The following is a 22,100-nucleotide window of genomic DNA, read 5'->3' as shown; positions in this document are numbered from 1 at the left end:
TCCTTACTCCCCTGCCAATTCATCCATTAGAGTTAATGTGACTTCTGTCCTTCCTCCATGCCTGTGGGGGTTATCGTGAGTGAAGTTGATCATATGGAAGGCTATATTGGTTCAGCATAAGTTCTCCGTCCCAGTACAGCTACACCATCTGGGATGGACAGGTGGACATGCCACAGGAGGACAGCAGGAACCTATAGCAGCTGCTGTTCAGAGAGATCAGACTCTCCTAGAATTCCCTGCAACTTGACTATGAGCTGCATCGTGGGTGCCTGGCATATGACCTCTGCTCACTGAGGTGACTCACATGCAGCCGGAGAAATAAAATGTTCTTTTAAGCCAAAGCTTCCGGCTAGAGTTAAAAACATCAGCTGCTACAGATGCTGCCTAGAGGCTGCTCTGCACACTGATACCATTGATTCCTTTTTACTCTTTTCAACTCCTCCTTTGTCAGTAGGAAGTGTTAGAATTAAAATGACAGTAGATTGATATGTTGTATCTGTAAGTCTGTGTTTACACATACCCTCTGCAATACGGAGTACAAGAAAACATAAGGGGAAAATTAGGTTCGTGCTGGTCAAGTAAGCCTTTTCTTCTTTAAGTGGCTAATTCTTGATCCTTTCAACAAGAAAATGTGATATTTATTCTTCCATCCTTGAACTTCTTTTTTTTAAAAATTTTTTTTTTTCAACGTTTTTTATTTATTTTTGGGACAGAGAGAGACAGAGCATGAACGGGGGAGGGGCAGAGAGAGAGGGAGACACAGAATCGGAAACAGGCTCCAGGCTCCGAGCCATCGGCCCAGAGCCTGACACGGGGCTCGAACTCACGGACCACGAGATCGTGACCTGGCTGAAGTCGGAGGCTTAACCGACTGCGCCACCCAGGCGCCCCTTTTTTTTTTTTTTAAATTTTTTTTTTTCAACGTTTTTTATTTATTTTTGGGACAGAGAGAGACAGAGCATGAACGGGGGAGGGGCAGGACCATCCTTGAACTTCTTATGCAGAAAGTACTCAAAGTGGAAAGTAAAATTGGTATGTTTTCATTGTTTTTAGAATTTTTTCAACAGTGGTTTGAAAGCTTTAATTTTACTCTTCTCCACCATTGTTTACATTCTAGAAAATGAAGAAGTCAAGGAAACGACTTTACGAGAGCTTAAAATGCTGCGTACTCTCAAGCAGGAAAACATCGTGGAGCTGAAGGAAGCCTTTCGTCGGAGGGGGAAATTGTACTTGGTGTTTGAATATGTTGAAAAAGTAAGTCACTAATTGATAGTATGGAATTTGCCTGATTCTTTTATGTAGGGTCATTTCTGACACTGTTCAAGGAAGTATTATTGTCTAGTATGATTTGTCAATGTACTCATAATCTCAGTACTTTAAAAATGAATTTTTTTATCCGTAATCATTAGAAGCCCTGAAATATATTGAAGGGTTTTGCACAATTTAACTGTACAGAGATCATCTTAAATTTCCACAGTGTATTGATTTGGCTTCTAAAATCTTAGAATCTGTGTTCAACAGGTAATTTTTAGATGTACTTTATTTAAATTAAACCGAGGCAAGGCCTCTGAGGGAGAGACAAGTAGTTGACAGTGATGGCATAAGATGACAGAGGTATGTGTGAGGCAGCCTGGGAGCTTAGGGTGGCTGCCTAAATCAGACCTAGGGTGGTGAATGAGTGGGCTCATGGAGCAACCTTTTATGAAATGTCAGTGCTTTGGCTTTGAGGGAAGAAGATGTGCCAGGAGGCATAAGGTGAGGTTTGAGGAGGTAGATGAGGCCACAGATAATGAATTGGAAGCATGGGAGAAAAGAAGAAAAGCACACACGGTTCAAATTATCTGTATACTTGCCTTGGTATTTTTTTTTTTTTTTAATTGGTGATGATTAGTGACAGTTTTAATGATGTGTGGCCTAGGGGCTAATGTATGCTGCAGTCATCAATAGGTGGGCCTTTGAATTTCTTTGAGGGTAGCTGCCCTACAGTGGTTGGTTATTGTCCAAAACTTAAATAAGTACCTTTACAGGAGTAGAATAGACTGGTGCCAGATGGACCTTTTAGAGGTTTCCTTGATGAATAAATATGTGGTTCCTGATTTCCTGTTAATAGCTAAACAACACTAAAAATTACTACTTTTATTATATTTCACTTCTTGAGTACATGTCTTTGTAGGAATCTGCATGATAAAATCAGGAATTTGTACATGATAAAATGAGGCTTTCTAATGAACATGAAGGCTGGGGAGGGTTATGTTTGTCAGATGCCTTCTATGTCATAAATGATAGTGTCATCACCACCATCATCATCACAAAATAGAAAGCAGTGTTGCCAAGATGACCCAGGAGTGTGGCTTTTGAATTAATTCAGCCTTTACAAATTCTTTTTCTTTTTTTTTTCTTTTTAATAATTTTTTATTTACTTATTTTCGAGACAGAATGCGTGAGTGGGGAGGGCCAGAGAGTGTGGGGCGGGGGTGGGGGGTGGGGGTGGGGGACAGAGGATCCAAAGTGGGCTCTGCGCAGACAGCAGAGGGCCTGATGCGGGGCTTGAACCCATGAACTGTGAGATCATGACCTGAGCCAAAGGCAGATGCTTAACCGACTGAGCCACCCAGGTGCCCCTACAAATTATTTTTCTAATGAAAATAAATATACATAGGAATTTCAATTCAAGCAAAACTTGAAACGTATTACAAGTTTCTTTGTCATTTTAAAACACTGTTTCATGGGGATGCCTGGGTGGCTCAGTTGGTTAAGCGTCTAGCTCTTGGTTTCAGCTCAGGTCATGATCTCACAGTTTGTGGGTTCGAGTCCTGCATCAGGTTCTGTGCTGACAACTTGGAGCCTGCTTGGGATTCTCTCTCTCTGCCTCTCCCCTGCTTGCTCTCCTTCTCTCAAAAACAAAGAAAGAAACTTAAAATAGAAATAAAACACTGTTTTGTGTTTCTTTTCCAAAATCTGCTTAAAAGTTTCTTTTTCTTTGTCAGTTTAGGTATATTCCTAAAGGACCTTCCCTACCAAAATTAAACTGAAATTTGATATTTATAAAAAGTTATAAGAAAAAGGATTCCTGTAAAAATCGGATGTTCTTTATATTATTTTTTAGTTGCAAGAATAATCATGCAGTTTACCATTTTCACTGCCAATAATGCAATTCTGACAGATCTGTTTCGGTTTGTCTTTTTTATTTCTGTTCTGTTCATGGTGATGGTTCATGATTAATAACAATTTGCTATGAACACATGGGGAAATCACCTCTGCGTACCAGACGTTTTGTCGTGTCTGAGATCTCTCTACCGATAAGTGGCAGAGCTGCTACCAGACCTTCTGTCTTGTGTCCCCCAGACCTGGGGTTCTTGCCCTGACCCTGTGGTTTTTCCGTGGAAGGTGACCTCCCATCAGCAACAGTGCCTAACGAGATTAACAAAGAGTCTCAAGAGGGCAAGAAAATGGTGCTCTTAAGGGGTAGTGGGGTTGTTACAGGATTACAGTGGTTTAAACAAAATAGAAGTTTCTTTCTTCCTCACATACAAATACAAAGGTAGGCAGTACAGGGCTGGTATGGTAACTCTGCTCCACAGCTGTGTGAGACCTAGGTTGCTTCTGCCTTTCCATTCTGCCACCCTTGAGATGTGGCCCTTGTCTTCAAGGTCAAGATCACACTCCAGCTATCACATCCCCTTGGCCAGGACTTACTTTCATGGCCTCTCAAGCTGCAAGGCAGAGGGGAAATGTACTCTTCATTCTGAGCACCTATGTATCGACTTACAAATTGTATTACTGTGGACTAAAGGGAAGAATGGCTATCGAGGGGCATTCCTATCTGCCACTGACAGATTTAGAACATGATATGAAATGAGACATACGATTTATTTTCTGTATTGCCAAGCCCTCTTATCCTTCATGTGCATTTAGGAGCTCCTATGCATTTGTTAATTGAAAAAGGCAACTCAAGTGGAGAATCATTAAAAAATCATGCATACATACTTGAAACATTTTAACTTAAAATATATCAGTATATATTCATTTCTTACTCCTTAGGGATAGGGTCAGGGCCTTTGGAGCATTGATCTTCTGATTGGAGTTCTGATGAGTCTTTCTTAGATACATCATACCCATAATGCATCAACTATGATAGCCTGTGAGAGCTTCTGTAAACCCAAACTAAAGCTTAAAAACATTAAAAAGTAACCTCAGTGCAGAATCCTTATCACCATCGCCACCTGTCCCTTGCCAGCATTTTTTAGTTGCTGCACTCACATACCATTAGACAGCAGTATGTTTAGTGGCTGTCCTCCATTCAGTCTTTCCAAAGTATTAAATTTTGCTTTCTTACAAACAGCAAATCTCTTTATTTAAAACATTATTTCATTGGTTTATATGATATTTAATTGTATTAAAAGAAGTGCATCTGTTACAAATAGGTATGGGAGTGTTATGAAGAACTGATTATATGCAGCTTGACTGGTGGGAACAAAATTGTGAGGTTGTATTAGAGCAAGTATGAGGTTTTCTAACTTTTTGGTCCTTAGGACTCCTACACTGTTAAAATTTTTAGAAACCCTAAAAGCTTATTATTTATTTGGGTTTTATCTATTAATACTTATCATATTACAAGTCAGAACTGAACAATATAAAGGTAATTCATTTAAAAATAACAGTAAGAATCCCATTACATGTTAACATAACTACATTTGTGTGTCATACTTTCAAATAAAAAATGGTATTCTATCAAAAATAAACAGCTAGTTCAGCTTTCAACTCAATCACCCAAGTGATTTTCTTTAAGATAACCATCATGCTTTGTTATGCAGAAGTGCTTTATGTGTATTCCCCATTTTATCGTGTAGATTCCTAAAAAGACATGTACTCAAGAGTTGAAATTTAATACAAGTAATAATTTTTACTGCTTAATCAAAGAAGGACATCCTTTTCTGAGAGAGAAGAGAGAGCATGCGCACATATCAGGGAGGAGCAAAGAGAGGGGGAGACAGAATCCCAAGCAGGCTCCACACTGACAGCACAGAACCCAACCCAGGGAGTGGGGGGCCTCGATCTCACAAACTGTGAGATCATGACCTGAGCCGAAATCAAGAGTCAAACGCTTAACCAACTGAGCCACCCAGGCGCCCCAAGAAAGACATCCTTAACTAAAACTGGTTTTTTGTCTTCCTTTTTAACTGTAAGAGTGTGGCATTGAGGAATCCAATGCCTTGATTTATGCTAGGGTGCCACCAGCTTACCCATCCTTGCTTTGAGTCATCAGTGTAAATGCAAACATAGTAAAAGTGCCAAAAAGCTGAGTGTTACTATGAATGTAGTTTTGACTTCATGGGCCTTCTGTAAGATCTGGTAAACACCCCTAAGACACATACAGATGATACTTTGAGAACTGCTTTTCTAGATGGTCGTCTACAAACAATAAACTCTAATGCTATGGGCCTTAATGTGGTGCTTTACAGAGGGAATGGAAAATGTGTAGTTAATCTGGAAATTCAGTGAAACTGGTTAAGTGGGGTTTCTCCTTAGTAAAAAAATTTTGCGTGAGTTTTAGAATGATCTCTGACTCCAGGCTAAGAGTTTCAAAAATTGATTTGTTGGGAGTCTGTGTTTATTTCAACAGCATTTTCTAGCCTATCTTAATTTTTGTACCGATTGCATGGATCACTTCTAAAATTAAGGATCATTTTCTTTTAAGAATATTTTCCAGGTCCTCCAGAAATATTTTCAAGGCTTGATTTTATTGCAAGGTGCTATTAAACATGCACAGTGCACTGTGTTAAAAATGCTTGTTTACCCCCTCCTTTATACATCACAGCATCTTCTCTCTACTTTGTATTGCTTTTGCCTTGAAAATATTCTAAAATGATGCCTTAAACATTTTAGGGAGAGTGGAAAGTACCAGGGTTATTATTTGGGGCAGCACTGAGGAATAGTAAAAATGGAATTTCTCTTAAAAGAGAGCTTTGATTTAATAGAGTATCCCGCTTTTTCATGAAAAAAGTTGTAGATGGAAAACAAAACAGCTTTTTAAAATGCATGCTGTGTACTGGATGAATTATCATCCAAGATGCTTTTAAAAAAAAAAAAAAAATTCTGAGAGAGAGAGAGAGAGAGAGAGAGAGATGGGGGGGAGGGGCAAAGAGAGAGGGAGACACAGAATCTGAAACAGGCTCCAGGCTCTGAGCTGTCAGCACAGAGCCCAATGCAGGGCTTGAACTCACGAACCGTGAGATCATGACCTGAGCTGAAGTCGGACACTCAACTGACTGAGCCACCCAGGCACCCCAAGATGCTTTTTTAAATTGTTACTACATGATTTATGGCCTGCCTAATTTGTGGAGATTAATGGCTCCCTATTTAATTTTTAGAATATGCTTGAACTGCTGGAAGAAATGCCAAATGGAGTTCCACCTGAAAAAGTTAAAAGTTATATCTATCAGCTAATCAAAGCTATTCACTGGTGCCATAAGAACGATATTGTACATAGAGGTAAGTATGGAAGTTTTGAAATGGACAATATTAAGAAAACATCGAATGTAATGAAATATTTTACATGTTACTCTCTTAAGAATATTTCCATGGGTGCTGATGTTCCCTTTGAATTAAATACATTTCGAATGTACAGGATATGAGAACATCGTTTACCTTCCAAGTCTCCTTTTGAATTATCAAAAGGATAGACTGCAAGTTTATTTGGATATTATGGTGAGATCTGTATAACCAGATCTATTCTCAACTTTAGAAATGCCTTGGGATGTAAAGAATTTGACAAATGGGAACTTTGAAGCTTACTTGGGGTGAAACGAGCAAAGGGGTAATCTCCATTGCCTTTTGGTTCTGTTGGTAGACCAGGTAATGTGAAACCACTCAGAATCAGGCTTTAAAGGTGGTCCCTAAGTCACTGACCTCCCCCATTGACTGTCACCTCTCATTCCCTCTTAGACCAACAACCTCTGGTATGTACCTTTACCTCCTGAATTGCCCTACCCATGAGTGGAAAGTGCCCATTGCAAGTTGTAGGCATGATCAACCTTGCATAAAGGTCATGATTATGCTTCCATAAACTGTTTTATTTTGTCCTTTATTGCTGTGAGGTGAGTGATTTATAGTAATAAAAGGGAAATTACTTGTTCAGCACTGTCTTTGACTCTACACCATTTATCTTCTGCTGATAATCTTGCTTGAATTCTAGAGTTTTACAGTAATGGGACACATATTGATAAAATAATGAAGCTAAAAGATGTTTATCGGAAAATGTTACAGTATCTCCTTCTTGTCTCTGAATTATCAAATAAATGAATACTAACTTTTAATTTACCTGTACAGACATACAAGGATATCCCTTTAAAAATAGTGTCACTTTAAGAATAGCTTAAAGGTCACGTGAAGAATGCCAACTTCTATTAATTATATCTAGAAAAAGTTTATATTTCTCTTGGATTTGACTTTCATACCAGTTACCATATCAAGGTTGTTGGTGTGACAAATGGATACAGAAGATGTGGTTTATATATACAATGGAATACTACTTGGCAATGAGAAGGAATGAAATCTGGCCATTTGCAGCAACGTGGATGGAACTGGAGGGTATTATGCTAAGTGAAATAAGCCAGGCAGAGAAAGACAGATACCATATGTTTTTACTCATATGTGGATCTTGAGAAACTTAACAGAAGACCATGGAGGGGTGGGGAGGGGGGAAAAAAGGTTACAGAGAGGGAGGGAGGCAAACCATAAGAGACTCTTAAGGACTGAGAACAAACTAAGGGTAGATGGGGGGTGGGGGAGAGGGGAAAGTGGTGATGGGCAGGGAGGAGGGCACTTGTTGGGATGAGCACTGGGTGTTGTATGGAAACCAATTTGGCAATAAATTATATTAAAAAGGTTGTTGGTAGTATAGGTCTGTCTTCAAGCCAACCGCACATCTAGTGTCTGGGGTAATGATTCTAATAACAGTGTATACTGCAATATGAGGATATTAATAAGGAACTGATTTAGCTGCAGTTCTGTGGTATTGCTGTGATTTGGTTAAGTATACAGTAAATCAATGGTTATGAATTCACAGTAGAAACCATGATTCTGAGGGACGCCTGGGTGGCTCAGTCAGTTGAGCATCTGACTCCTGGTTTCAGCTCAGGTCATGATGCCAGGGTTGGGGACTGAGCCCTGTGTTGGGCTCCACTCTGTGCATGAAGCCTGCTTAAGATTCTTTTTCCCTCTGCCCCTCTCCCTTGCTCTCTCTTTCTCTCAAATTAAAAAAAAACAACACAAAAAAGAAACCACGATTCTGAAATCTACAGATTTTACTCCTCCGTCTTCCCTTTCTCCTTTTTCACCTCTGCCATATGATATAAATGATTGATACTCTAAAAAATAGAATTGTGAGATGTCTCCCAGGGTAGGAATTAAATAGCATTTTCTGTGTATTTCTACTTAGCTCCCACCACATCGTCAGAACATCCATGGAAAAAATGAGAAATCTTTTCTTGACTCATCCAGTATAGCTTCAGCATTAGACATTTATAATTGTGAACTACACAGAAAAGCTAAAGAGAGATATAAATATAGAAATTATATAGAAAATGACAAGAGAAATGATTTCTTTTTTTTTTTTAAAGTGTATTTATTTAATACAGAACACACGAGCAGGGGAGAAGGGCGGGGGGTGGGGGAAGAGAGAATCTTAAGCAGGCTCCACGCTTAGCACGAACCTGTCGTGGGGCTCAGTCCCACATCCCTGGGATCATGAGTCAGATACTCAACCAACTGGGCCACCCAGATACCCCATGAACTTTAGAATATATATATATACATACACACACACACACACACACATATATATGTGTGTGTGTGTGTGTGTGTGTGTGTGTGTGTGTGTGTGTATTCTATCTCCAAAAAATTAATATGCAAACTCCCAAAATTGATGTCATTAGTATTTTATAAAGTAGATAGTTCCTTGAAACATGGTGGCCTAGATTCAATGATTTTTAAATTCCTTTCACAGATTCCACTAATACCTTTAAGATTTAAAGCAAAAAAATATTTTTGAAATTGTGGTCTGCATGCTTCTCCAAAACAAATGGAAACTTTTATGTACCAGCATAAAATGTGTTACTCTGCTTTTTGCTGCCACAGGTTTCTATTCAAATTACTCTGGATATTTCTAATTAGCTGCTGTTATAGTGATCCAAGAGTGTCAGCAGTACATGGAACACTTTTTAACAATTGTTTCTTAATCTTCATACTTCAGATATCAAGCCAGAAAATCTCTTAATCAGCCACAATGATGTTTTGAAACTGTGTGATTTTGGTAAGTTAAAAAGAAATGGAAACTTATAAGTAGAATTAATTTAATATAACACATAGGTAGCTTTTTAAAGGCTTATTAAAAGTATTTCTTATGTTTTGACTTAAATTAGAGGAATATTCTTTTCAGTCATATATTGGAAAATTGATTGCTGGGAGAATACTCTCTTTGCATGGTGTTGCCTACCATTTTTAAAAAGTCATAATGCAGTATTTGCTTAATGAGAATGCAAAGCAAATATGTGCATGTGTGTATATTCATAAGCCCAGTGCTTAATGACTCTAGAAAAAGAATTTTCTATGAAATACCACTATGGCCTTCTGTATTGGTTAGGATAAAAGAATATTTTAAAAATATTTTTAAATGTTGATAGAAATTATCTTAGGTGTAATCATAAACACTAAAAATATGCCTATGTAAATACATGTTTATCATGTGTGCGCAGTAGTTACATACCTGTACAGGTCAAAGACATTTTTAGAACAGTTCCATTTATTCCCTTTAAATGTTGAGTGAATGAGATTAGTAATTGATGTCTAACATTCCAGCTCCTGGTTGAGTGTATTAGGAAGCTTTTGAGTTGTACTATCTCCTAATAGAAAATTGTGTATTGTTTTCCATATATATATAAAAATGTATTAAGTGCTCTTAAAAATTTACATTACAATGATTCAGAAAGGTTATAAAACTATAAATTAGGGTGTTTAAGTTATAGGTCACTTTTAAAAATTCTTTTCTTTAATCCATATGCTGAAAAATAACAACTTGACTTTTTTAATGTTATTTTTTCATGTATTCAAATATAACCAAAAATATAATGTAAACCTCTATATGTAAATGAGACTGTGTCCTTTCATAAGCAGAAGTTAGATTGGTACCTCCAAGGTGAATCAAACAAATGGGAAATGGCAGCATACTAAGAATTCACTGTGTGAGTGACCAATTTTGTCCCGTGTAGCTATTAGAAGCATGTGTAACTGTTTTCACCCAGTGCTTTCAAAGAATTTGAATATTAATATCTTTAATATAACACAGGTAGCTTTACTTTTCTTCATACTTTGTAAGGCATATTACAAAGAAGAGTCCTGCTATATTTTAAGCATCTTAAGAAGTGTTTAGGAGAATAAAAAAGAAATACTGAAATACAGTTATTTAAAAGGAGTATTTGTGGTTCTATTTCTGGCTTCCTATCCATAATTGTGAGACTACCACCAAATACTGCCACTTTGTGTGCCTCATGCACCCTTGACTATGCCTCCATGATTCTATGGGTTGGTGATCTGCTTAAAACCCCAAATTACTGAAATTTGTAAACAAGTAATAACTACAAAAAAGATGTCAGTGGAATGGTTAATAATAGGAAAAGAGTATTCCTGGTCTGGCCTCATTTTGTAAAGGAAAGACAATTTTTAGCGGTGAGGAAGTTTCACATGGCAGCACTGCGTGTGGTACTCTGTGCCCTGTGCATCCCCAGTGACAATTTCTGAACTGCTTTTCTTCCCACAACATGAGCTCCTTTGTCTGGCTTGAAGAATTCCATTCAAAAATAGGAATATTTCTTTTAAATATGTCTTACAAAGGAGTATTAATTGGAGTTAGGGCTTTGATTTTTGCTGTGGTTTTTATTTTTTACAGTTCCGTTTTAAGAAACATGATTTTTCTACTTTTCAAAATTGATATACACCTTAATTTTTACCCCTTATGTTAATGTTCTGGTTCTCTGTGACTATCCATAATGTTTTGGGTGAGTTAGGTGGGTAATTAATTAGCTTACCTATTGGCTTAGTTTTTGGCCCCAAAACTTTTGAAAGGGTTTGGAAGGAAAATAATGGTAGATTGTATAAGTAATTTAGATACCCCTAATATGCTTCTCAGTCACATTAGGAGATGAAAATAATTTTGGCCTGCTTAGTTTCCATCATCACCAACTATTTAGTTGTTTATATAATGGCTAGAACTGACCAGCAACAGTAGATATACAAATACTGTATTAAGTCCCACAGGTCAGAATATGATGACCATCTGTGACAAAGTATTTTAGCTTTGACTTGGGCTCTTGTGGGGACTTCATTTTGTTTCTAAGATTTGCATTTATTGAGAGAGCTGACTTAAAAGTAGGCTCTGAATGCTTATAAAACCATGTGATAACTTCAAAAACATGGACTTCTGCAGTGTAAGGGGAGACTTTTTTTTTTTTTTTTTTAGTGAATACACTACATATTTTCAGTGACATATGCACACACTAACCTTTGAAAATTACGAAGTCACCATTAATAAACAACCCATTCAGTACCAGTTATTATGTTCTTTTGATGTTCCTTTAAAATATTACTAGCACTGAAATACTTTGCCAATATGAAATTCTTTCTTTTTCAAAGTTACACCTTTGGGTTTTTCTCTTTCAGGTTTTGCTCGGAATCTATCAGAAGGCAATAATGCTAATTATACAGAATATGTGGCCACCAGGTGGTATCGGTCTCCAGAACTCTTACTTGGGTGAGTTACCTTCCCCAAATAAAATGCCATTTATGTATCTGCTGATCCTATATCATTAGCTTTGGGGTCATCAATGAAAGATAAGAACTTTATTTAATTAAATACCAGTTACCTATTGCAGTGTAGCAAACCACCCCAAAACTTAATGGTGTAAAACAAAACACCATTTTATTTGCTCACAATTCTGGGTGCCAGTGATTTGGGAGAGTCAGTAATTGAAGTTCAGCTGAATTGTTCTTCGCCGGTCTCCATGGGAGTCGCTGAGGTAGCTACAGTCACTCAGCAGATCATCTGGAGGCCTCAACTGGGACAGACCATCTTTGTTCCATGGAGGCTCATCGTCCAGTGGGCTAGTCCTAGTTTCTTCACGTGAGAACAGAAAAACTCCCCGCAGCAAGAATTTTGCTTGTTTTTGGGCAAGCCCCAAAGCAAAAGTGGTTTTCAGGCCTCTGATTGCATGACTTTTGCCTCACTGACCAAAACACATTACATGGCCAAGCCCTGATTCAAGGGATGGAGAAATAAACTCCACGTCTTCATGGGAGGAGTGGCACAGTTACAGAAATAGGGGGAATTATTGCCTCCACCTTTGCTAATAATCTTCCACATTAAGAGGAGTTTCACATTCTGCCTGTCGGTTGGTTTGTTCATTCCTTCGTTCATTTATTCAACAAACACTTACCAAGTATCTCTTATATTTAACCACTTTGCTAAAAACATGATGTAAATATCGAACCAGTTGCCAATTTCCTTCTGAATAGAGAAATCCTGTTTGATGGTAAATGGCTATTCAAACACATACTGCACTGTTGATTTTCTCAGCAATATCTCCACATCCACCCACTTTGTGCCCATCCTTCCACTTTCAGTGCTCTTTCATTCACCTGTTAACACCAGGATAGGGTTTCTGATAAGATTCTTCTTTTCTTTTTAGTTTGTTTTAACTTGAGAGCCTCAGAAGGAGCCAATCCTCCTGAACTCGATCACATAGTTATGTTAATAATCCTCTACTTACCTTTGTTGTAGCATTTTCTTATTTTCCCTAGATTGTATTTCCTTCTTGGGGACCATCCAAGAATGGAGAGAGAAGGCACACTCTACAAATAGAATTAGAAATGGTGGTAATGGTGACTGGTGCACTATTTATAGGTTTCATCTCTTTAGTGTGCTGTACATGTATCTGGGGTACATGAGAAATTTAATTTTTAAAAGTTACTTTTGATATAGTAGGAATATAAATTTCTATGTTTCTTTTGTTGACGATCATGATGACTATATGTTTAAGTTACTGAAGGTTTATTTTTATGTTCACAATTGATTTCCTACTGTCTATCAACCATCTGGTTGTGATTCTTGATCCATTGCTGACATAGAGCCTATAAGAATTATTGATATCAGTTATTGAAAGCTTTACTCTTTTTTTGAAATCAAAAGCTTGCTTTATCCTGGGAAACAAATGATGGTTAGTCACTTTATTATCTCTCTTTGTGTGGGTAGATTTCAGAATATCTTTTATTTATTTTTTTGGAGAGAGAGAGAGCAAGAGAGCGGCAGAAGCAGAAGGAGAGGGAAAGAGAATCTTAAGCAGGCTCTTTGCTGAGCGTGGAGCCCAATGTGGGGCTTGATCTCATGAACCATGAGATCATGACCTAAGCCAAAATCAAGAGTCGGACACTTAATCAACTGAGCCACTCAGGCACCCCTAGGATTTCTGTGCTAATTTTTAAACTTGGTTTTAGGAGTGATTTTCTTTTATGTTTGTCTTTGTTCCTTTTTCTGTGTACCTCTGTCTGGACTCATTGGGATGCATAGTCCATTTTCTTTTGGGAGGGATTGAAATTTGAATTTACTGGACAGATTTGCCAAAGAAATGAGTATGACGTAGATTGTTCTTAGAACACCATCTGAGGATTCAAGTATGCTAGAGGACTTTTTGTAATATAGTTTTGTCTATAAGATGGCCCCAAGGGGTTCATTCTGAGGACAGCCTTAGGGCAGACCTTCAGAGAGTATTTGTTGCCTAATAATACCTGTCAGAAAACTGCAGTTATGTTTAGAGATGTGTGGGAGCTACCAAAAGTAGATGGGGACTCCCAACTAATTTGAGCCAAATTATATATTGCTAATTAAATGATTGTCAGGTACTAGTTGAAGAACCATATTGTTTGTGTCAAAGTCCCATTGAAATCAGTTGATATTTGGGTAACATTAAGAATTTATATTTTTGTACCTCCTCAAACTTTGTCCTTGACATTCAAAATAGTTCCAGCTGCATAAATTACTCAAATTCGTTGACAGAAGAAAAATAGCACAATTTGGGTATGTAGAGATTGTCCATAGGTTTCTTCATCTAGCACTTTTAAAGAAAGGTCAGTATCCATCCCTCCCCCACAAGCTACCCAAAAAATCTAGGTGAAGTTTCCTAATATGGTCCTTAGGTTTTTGTGGGAAGGACATGAGATAAATAAAATACCAACTTACAGTAATAATGATTTATTGTCCTAGCAACATAGTCTTGTGTGGGGTTAACATTGCTTTCATTTAGAGTATTTGTTAAAAGTTTTGTATTACTGCCGTATCATTATAGCATTCTAGAATTTCATCCCATATTTTTTTTCAGATACTTTATTTTGGCTTTGCCTTCTTAAAACTTGTATTATTTGTGTTTGAAACTAAAGAAAATATGGTTTCTTAATTTGCCACATATAATTTGATTTAAGGCTGTAGATACTGGCTATAGATACATCTAAAATTGTTTTGGAAAAGTTAGATTTTCATGGATAGCCTCCATTTGTTAATAACAGTAACACTCCTAAAACCCTTTGGTAAACTCAGATCCTAGAGGAGAGCTGTAAACCCTTAAGGAAATGGGGGCAAAAATGCTTTGAGACAAACAGTTATCACATAAAGCCCCCTATACGTAGGGTACGAATAGTTTCAGGTAAATAATACAGTAGAGCATAGCACACTCTTAGGTATTTGAAATCGTGACTCTGTGCAATCAGAGGTTATTCTGTGTTTGTTGTTCAAGAAGACCTGTAAGTCAGTAGTACATTTTAATAGACTGAACTCAAAAGATGGATGAGGTGTTAACTTTGTAACATTTCGAGAGCTACAGGATAATTACCTATTAAATACATTTCTTGGGAGCATTTCATTTTCCAAGTGAAGTATTAACTCATCAGACATGTGCACTGTATTAGGGTTTATTAAGCCATTCATGTTCAAAATATGCCCAGATGTGAATAGATTTCAACTTCGTGTATACTAACTAAATTGTTATTAAACTGATGGTTTTATTAGCATAGATTTATTTACTTGTGCTGTGAGTCTTTACCTGGATATCCATAAGTCCTTTTGTCAGCCTCACTTTTAATTCCTTAAAAGACACAAATGTGCTTTAAGTCATGAATCTTTTCATAATAATTTGGAAATTATTAAAACCTATTTCTTCATTTTCCAAAATAATCTCTCCAATTGCTTTTCAGAGCTCCTTATGGAAAGTCCGTAGATATGTGGTCAGTGGGCTGTATTCTTGGGGAGCTCAGTGATGGACAGCCTTTATTTCCTGGAGAAAGTGAAATCGACCAACTTTTTACTATTCAGAAGGTGCTAGGACCACTTCCATCTGAGCAGATGAAGCTCTTCTACAGTAATCCTCGATTCCATGGGCTCCGGGTAAGAGGCTTTACTAAAACTCCAGATGGAATCAATATAGCAGTATTTAAATCATTGTTCATTACACAATGGAATGCTAAGCCATCCACTGAATACTATTCCCTTTCCCATTACAATGTTTATAATCCCCATTATAATATTTTTGAAACTTCTATAATATTTGTGAATTTTTTAAAGTAGTCTGAAAGTGGAAGTTGCTAATGTTTTTCCTAATTTATAAGCTCCAAATTTTTAAAACCTCTTCTAGCATATGCATTATTATATTCTAAACTTTGGTTATCTCAGAATGTTTGTCTACAATATTAAGCATCCCCCAAAGATATACAAACGTATAAATGATTCTTATTTACGCAAACAAATTTGTAATGATTTGAGGAAGACTATGAGTACCTGCATTGCACAGATTTAAAGGTTGTGTTCTAGCAAGTATTTCTTGTCTGTCTGTTGACATTGAAACATCACATCTTCTTTTCAAACTAGTCTATTGTCTTGGGCAGCCTTTTCTAGACTTGCTAACTTTTTACAAAGCTTGTTTGTGAAGAATATGCTAAAAAGGGTCTTCAAGGATAAACTTTCCCCAGATGAGAGACCGCCAACTTGCAGAGGCACCTTATTAGAGTAGTGTGTTAGAGGCTGCTTCTCTCTTCTATCCACCCCAAAAGCTCCTTTGTAAGTTTTCAGCTACTCAGGGCTGACATGCCAGTTGGTGACCATTGTGACAACTATAAAATAAGCTTGCCACCACTTCCTTTCTTTCTCTCAAATGCATGATTCTCAAACCATGTTTCCTTGATATTTGCACAGCGCTTCCTTTTGTCCTTTGACTTTCTGGACCTTGGTTCGTTTCACTTTGAAGAGCACCCCTCCTCACACACGAGCGCCCGACATCGTACCCGCTCCTGTGAGGCTCATTGTGGAAGAAATGAATAAACAGAGCATATACACTTCCTCATCTCCTTTCTGCTTTCTCTTCTCTCTCTCTCTCTGTCTCTCATATGTCTGAGTTCCCTGAGGCAATTTTCTCTTTTCTCCTTTTATTTTTGCTTTTGTGAGGTGAAAATTAGCCAAATTATAACCGTTAATTGAGGATGCAAATACTTCAACAGTTACTGAACATTCGTTATACTAGATGCTGGAAATAATAAATAAGACTTATCCTCAGTCCAGTAGAAAGTGAAATCTATTCAGAAAAAAAGTCATAATTCACAAATTTCTGTTTTATTGAGGATACATCCCAACTCCTTCCTATAGTCCATCTCCCTTGCTTGATCTGTGCCCTTCTAGATCCCTGACCTCAGCTCATACCTTTCTCAGTTCTCCTCTCTCTTCAAATTCTTACCACGCTTGTCTTTCTTTCTCTTTGACTTCTGTAAACATTTTAAGATTTTTCCAGCTTCGTGAATTTGGGATTTGTGGCTCCATCTGGGAAGGTGCTTCTGTTGTGTGGCCCCTTCTCACTTTGTAAATCTCAGCTCAAGAATGCCCCTTCTCTCATGCCCCCAACGTACTGCCCCTCCCTCTTTCTAGTGTCTCCCATAGCACACAATCCTGCTGTTTTCCCTCCTAGCACTTATCTTCCTAGGATGTAGTCGTGTTGTTTACTTGTTAATTATTATCTGGCTAGTTCTCAACTACTGGAGTATAAGCTCCCCAGTGGCAGAAATTACCTATTTTATCACTGTACTTCCAGCACCTGTAGCAGAGCCCAGCACATCTTGTTAGGGACTGAGTGAATATTTGATCAATCGATTGAGCCAGTTTGTGTCATCACATCTCAAGCTCAACTGTATTTCCCTTCTCTCCATCTCTAATGCTTCTTTTGCCCTTAGCATCTGTTACCTGCACTGTTGACAACCATTCCTAAATGCGTCTCTCCGGCTTTCCGTCTTCCCTTCAGGCTTTTTACATTGCCTTTGGAGGAATCTTCCCTCAAGCTACACATTCAGTTCTCTCTCCTTGGTGTTAAGAAGCCTCTACAGGATTGCTTTCGTTTAAACTCCTTAGGGTAGCATTAAGAACCCCTTGCTCTTAGCCCTCCAGCCTTGTCTCCAACTCATTTCCACCACTGCTCCCTACTTGTCAGCCATATTGAACTTCTCACCAATTCCTTGACGTGTTGCTTCTACAGTGCTGTATTTTTATTTCTGTGATTCTCCCAGTACTTGCTCTACTTCCTACACAGCTCTTCCTCCTCCCTCCCTGAGACTGAGGTCAAGTGTTCTCCCTCCGGGAAGCCTTTCTAGACTCCCCCAGGGAGTGGATGACTCCCCATTCTGTACTGCGGTAGCACTGTGGTCGTGTCACCTTTGTAGCATTTGTTGCAGTTGCTTTTAAATAGCTGTTTTCAAAAAAAAAAAAAAGTATCTTCACTGACCTGATGAACTCCTCAAGGAAACGAACTCTCCCATCCACCGTCATATTCACCACACATCTACCATAGTGCCTTCAAGGTTGAATGGTATTGAAAGACTGAATATTTGACCTCGGGATTTTAACATTAACTTCCGGAACATCAAGCTTGGCCTGCTGGCTGCCTGTTCTTTGCCTGGTTAAAGAGGCTCCTTGCTGGATTTTCCAAAGAGCGTGTAAACAGATGTGTCATGGTACCTGGCCTTAATAACTTACAGACTAGCTGAAGAATTAAGATGTTTGTGCATGAAATAATCGGAAAGCAGCATAACTTATAATAAAGCATGGTATATAATAAAGTACCTCATTCTTTACCGCATTGTACTGTTTTCTGATACATCTCTCAAGATAGTTGAGACCATGAGAGTATTAAACATTCTGGCAAGTTAGAAATCATAGTTGTCTGGATTCACTAGAGAAAGATGTATGGAAGATTTGAAATTTGTAATGGATACTGAAGAATGAAGAGCATTTGGATTAGATAGGTCAAACGAAGGATATCTTTTCCTCATTTGTGTGTGGTCCTTTTTGTTCACAGACCTCCTCACTAAATAGTATCTGTAAAATGCTAGATAGCACATGACAACACTGCTTATAAATAACCTTCAGAGAAATTGCTGCTTCCGTGACATTTTTAAATAAACCTTAATATTTTTACAATTTAGTCTGAAAGTGTTTGTGGTGTTTTAGCTAAATTAGCTTAATCTTTTTGGAGGTTTAGCAATTTGAGGGAAATGTCATTTTGTTGGAGAATATCTGTGACAGATAGCTAAGCATGTAGGGCGTGTGACCTGTCACTTCCTTGAAACAAACTCACCAGTGACCAGTCTGCTGTTACTGGCATTTTGATTCAGTTGTGTAGAGATGGGAAAGCCGGCAAGATACTGCTCTAATGGTATGCTTTATTTTGAAAAAGTTAGCAATTGATGTCCCATAGTCTAGGGCATAGACTCTTGGAGTTAGACTGCTGGGGTTCAAAGCCCGACTCCATATTTACTACATGAATGACTTCGGCAAGTTTCTTGTGCCCGTGTTCTTCATGTATAAAATGCTGATAAAAGAAGTACTATCCGATGGAGCCGTTGTGAAGATGAAATGTTATATGTAAAATGCCCATACCAGTGCCTGGTACATAGTAAGTGGTCGGGAAAGAGGTATTCAAATAGGAAGGGAGGGAGGGAGGGAGGGAGGGAGACTGGCTACTCATTGGGATATAATTTAAACTTCTATGGTTGGGTTTTGGTTATTTGTGGAATTATCACATGAGAATAGTAGATTTCATTCAAAAGCACATAAAGTAATTTTTTAAACTTAGGAGTTTGGTCATTTTTTTATCATAATATTTTTGATACCTTTTGACTCTGCAATAATTTTCTTACCAGTGAAATGTTACTTCTAGAGAAAAAAAGGGATATCTGGTAGCATAAGATAGACCTCATAAGCAAAATATTAACTAAAATATAGCAGTACCTAGTTGTTTATCACAGCGTGACAGGTGTGTCTCTCTTTGGGCTGATATTCAATGTTCCAACAACATCCACAAGAACCTCTGTACCTCTCTTGAGAGAGGTGCCTAGGTTCAGAAAGAGTGTGGGTTTGGATTACAGCCCTGGGTGCAAATATTAGTTCTGCTTTTTAATTACGTAACTTGCCTTGAACCAGTTATTTGAACTTTGTGAGTGTCACCTTCTTCATCTCTAAAATAAGAATTGCTAAAATGCCTTGTATAGCATCACTTCCCTCCGTAATCACTTATAGGTTATTGCCTGTGTGTCTGTGTTAAGTTCATGTTATTCCTTCCACTTCCTCTATCTGGGGTGCTGTCCTACTTTTCTCTGTCCTCCCATTTTTCTTATCTTTCAAAAATTACTTCAAATATTATCTGTGGATTCATTTTTTCCTCCAGCTGCAAACCACCTTGGTCTCTCCTTTCTCTGAGCTTCAAATAGAATTTTTGGCTGCACATTTCAGTGCTGAGTGCTGTTCCAGCCAGACTGTGGGTTGCTTAAGTGCAAGGTTTAGGTCTGACCCATATGCTGTATCTCCTGCCGTACCTAGCACAGTATGCAGATAAGGTCATAATCACTACTTAAGTGCCTTGTTTGAGTTTTCCTCCATAACTAGTCCTCCCATCCACTTATTTTAACATGTTTACAGATTCCAGTACTTTGAAATGTTCTTATGTTGGTATAAAGGAAATATGTATTGAAAGCAAAGTAGCCTTCCCATTGCAAGAGAGTACATGGTATTGGGCTCTAATACTTTCTCATCCACTTGGATATTGCAGAATGTGAGGTGGCAGAGAGGACAGAGCACCTAAATAAATGTGACTTCTTCCCTCATTTTATTTAAAAATTCATTTGTTAACTTAGGAGCCTCTTTGCTTTCTGTTCCAGCTTATATAAAGGAAGGAATTGAAAACAGGTCATTAAAAGAGTATTTTAAAAACAATGATAGAACGTGGGTCCAAATTCACTATTTTTATTTCTGTGGCCTTTCAGGCCCTGGCCTCTCTGCCTTTTCCTCTTTTTCTTTTTCTTTTTTTTTAAACTTCTCTAATTTTCAGGAGTAAATGATGTTGTAAAAAAGGCTTAAGAATCTATGTAAGCAAATTCTGTATAAACTATATTGTTACTAAATTGTATAAACAGACAGTACTGTATAAACTGTATAAATACAGTCTCAAAATTTTATAGTTAGGTTTATTTTACATGCTTCATTGTCTGACTAGATTTAATACCGTCTTTCACCTGCGAATTTTCCCATTATTTAGCACCTGGTCCTATTAACCCATACCTCAAATACATAGACACAAAACTAATAGATAAAATAAACTTGACTTTGGCGCTAGGGCAGAAACTCCTGTTCTTTTGCTGCCTTTGCCGGTGCTCACAGCACATGCACACACATTCCCTTCCCTGTGCTAACTCTCCTCTTGTGTCATTCTTACAGTTTCCAGCTGTTAACCATCCTCAGACATTGGAGAGAAGATACCTTGGAATTTTAAATAGCGTCTTACTTGACTTAATGAAGGTGGGACAAGTTGATGTCTCTATAAAATGTCTTTTGGTTTGTGGGGTTTTTTTTTTGTGTCTGCACGTGACCGGAGCCTACTTTTGTGAAATAACATACATTTTGTTAATAGTGCGTAATAGTGAATCGTGGGGGACTATGTTATGTTAAAAACATGCAGTTTATTTAAAATAGCAGCAGTACCCGGTGTTGTAACTTTCCATCTAGACAGGACCATGAGATACCTCAATCGTATGCCTAAAATGGGTAGAATAAAAACAATTTAATTTTTTTTATGTTTATTTATTTTTGAGAGAGAAAGAAAGAGAGAGAGAGAGAGAGACAGACAGACAAACAGAGCACAAGCAGGGGAGGGGCAGAGAGAGAGGGAAACACAGAATCTGAAGAAGGCTCCAGGCTCTGAGCTGTCAGCACAGAGCCCGATGCAGGGCTCGAACCCACGAACCGAGGGATCGTGACCTGAGCTGAAGTCGGACACTTAACCGACTAAGCTACCCAGGCGCCCCTAGAATAAAAACAATTTAAATATAAATGATAAATAATGTAAAAATTTATTCAGCATTGAAGAGCTGCTCAGGCATAAAGTTTCAAAACAAATTTTAAAATGAATGTTGAAAGAAAAGAAGTTCTGACTTTTTTAACGTGATCTTTAAGGCCTCTCATAAGATTATTTTGTCAGTGAACGTAGTTCTGCCCTTTTTCAAATTTGGCCTCTTCTGTCCCTGATGGAGAGGCTCTTTCTGACCCTTTTTGACGCAGCAGGATCACTGCTCCTACCACACCTGAGCACGGCTTCTCATGCTTGCGCCCCTGTCCTGAAGGTTTTCCTGCTCTGAACTCTTGGAAGCATTCTCACAGTTTTTTCTTCAAGGTTTTCTTCCCCAGTAGACAGCTCCTTGAGCGAGAACTAGTTTTTCCTATTTCTCTAGCTTTCATTGCAGCCAGCCAGTGCATAAGCAGGTGCTGGTTGTTTGATAGTAGACCTTCAAAAAACATTTGTTAATGGATCATTTTTATTTTATGCCCATTTACTTAATTGTTCAAAATCAGTAAGATTACACTGTGCATAGAGTCTTTAAAGGTATACTTAGCACAGTTGAAAATTGCTGAGCAGCACTCTCAGAACTTTGCTGTGCTTTAAATTATGTTCATCTCTCTCCTAAGGAACACTGTA

The 22,100-nt window shown here is 38.0% G+C and overlaps 1 protein-coding gene across 6 annotated transcripts in view; it reads left to right on the top strand.

Annotated features, from left to right (window-relative positions):
* CDKL5 (cyclin dependent kinase like 5) overlaps positions 1–22,100 on the top strand; it is a 211,637-nt gene that overhangs the window by 132,391 nt on the left and 57,146 nt on the right. For all 6 annotated transcript variants that reach the window (XM_081793077.1, XM_081793074.1, XM_081793076.1 and 3 more), the window contains exons 5-10: positions 1,118–1,254; positions 6,372–6,492; positions 9,254–9,313; positions 11,716–11,806; positions 15,295–15,484; positions 20,846–20,926. In XM_081793077.1, the coding sequence (XP_081649203.1) occupies positions 1,118–1,254; positions 6,372–6,492; positions 9,254–9,313; positions 11,716–11,806; positions 15,295–15,484; positions 20,846–20,926 (680 nt within the window). The remainder of the gene's footprint in view (positions 1–1,117; positions 1,255–6,371; positions 6,493–9,253; positions 9,314–11,715; positions 11,807–15,294; positions 15,485–20,845; positions 20,927–22,100) is intronic.

This window comes from Panthera onca, chromosome X, assembly GCF_046562875.1.
Source record: "Panthera onca isolate mPanOnc1 chromosome X, mPanOnc1 haplotype 2, whole genome shotgun sequence".
Classification (NCBI taxonomy): Eukaryota; Metazoa; Chordata; class Mammalia; order Carnivora; family Felidae; genus Panthera; species Panthera onca.
This window is presented reverse-complemented; position numbering and strand designations above follow the sequence as displayed.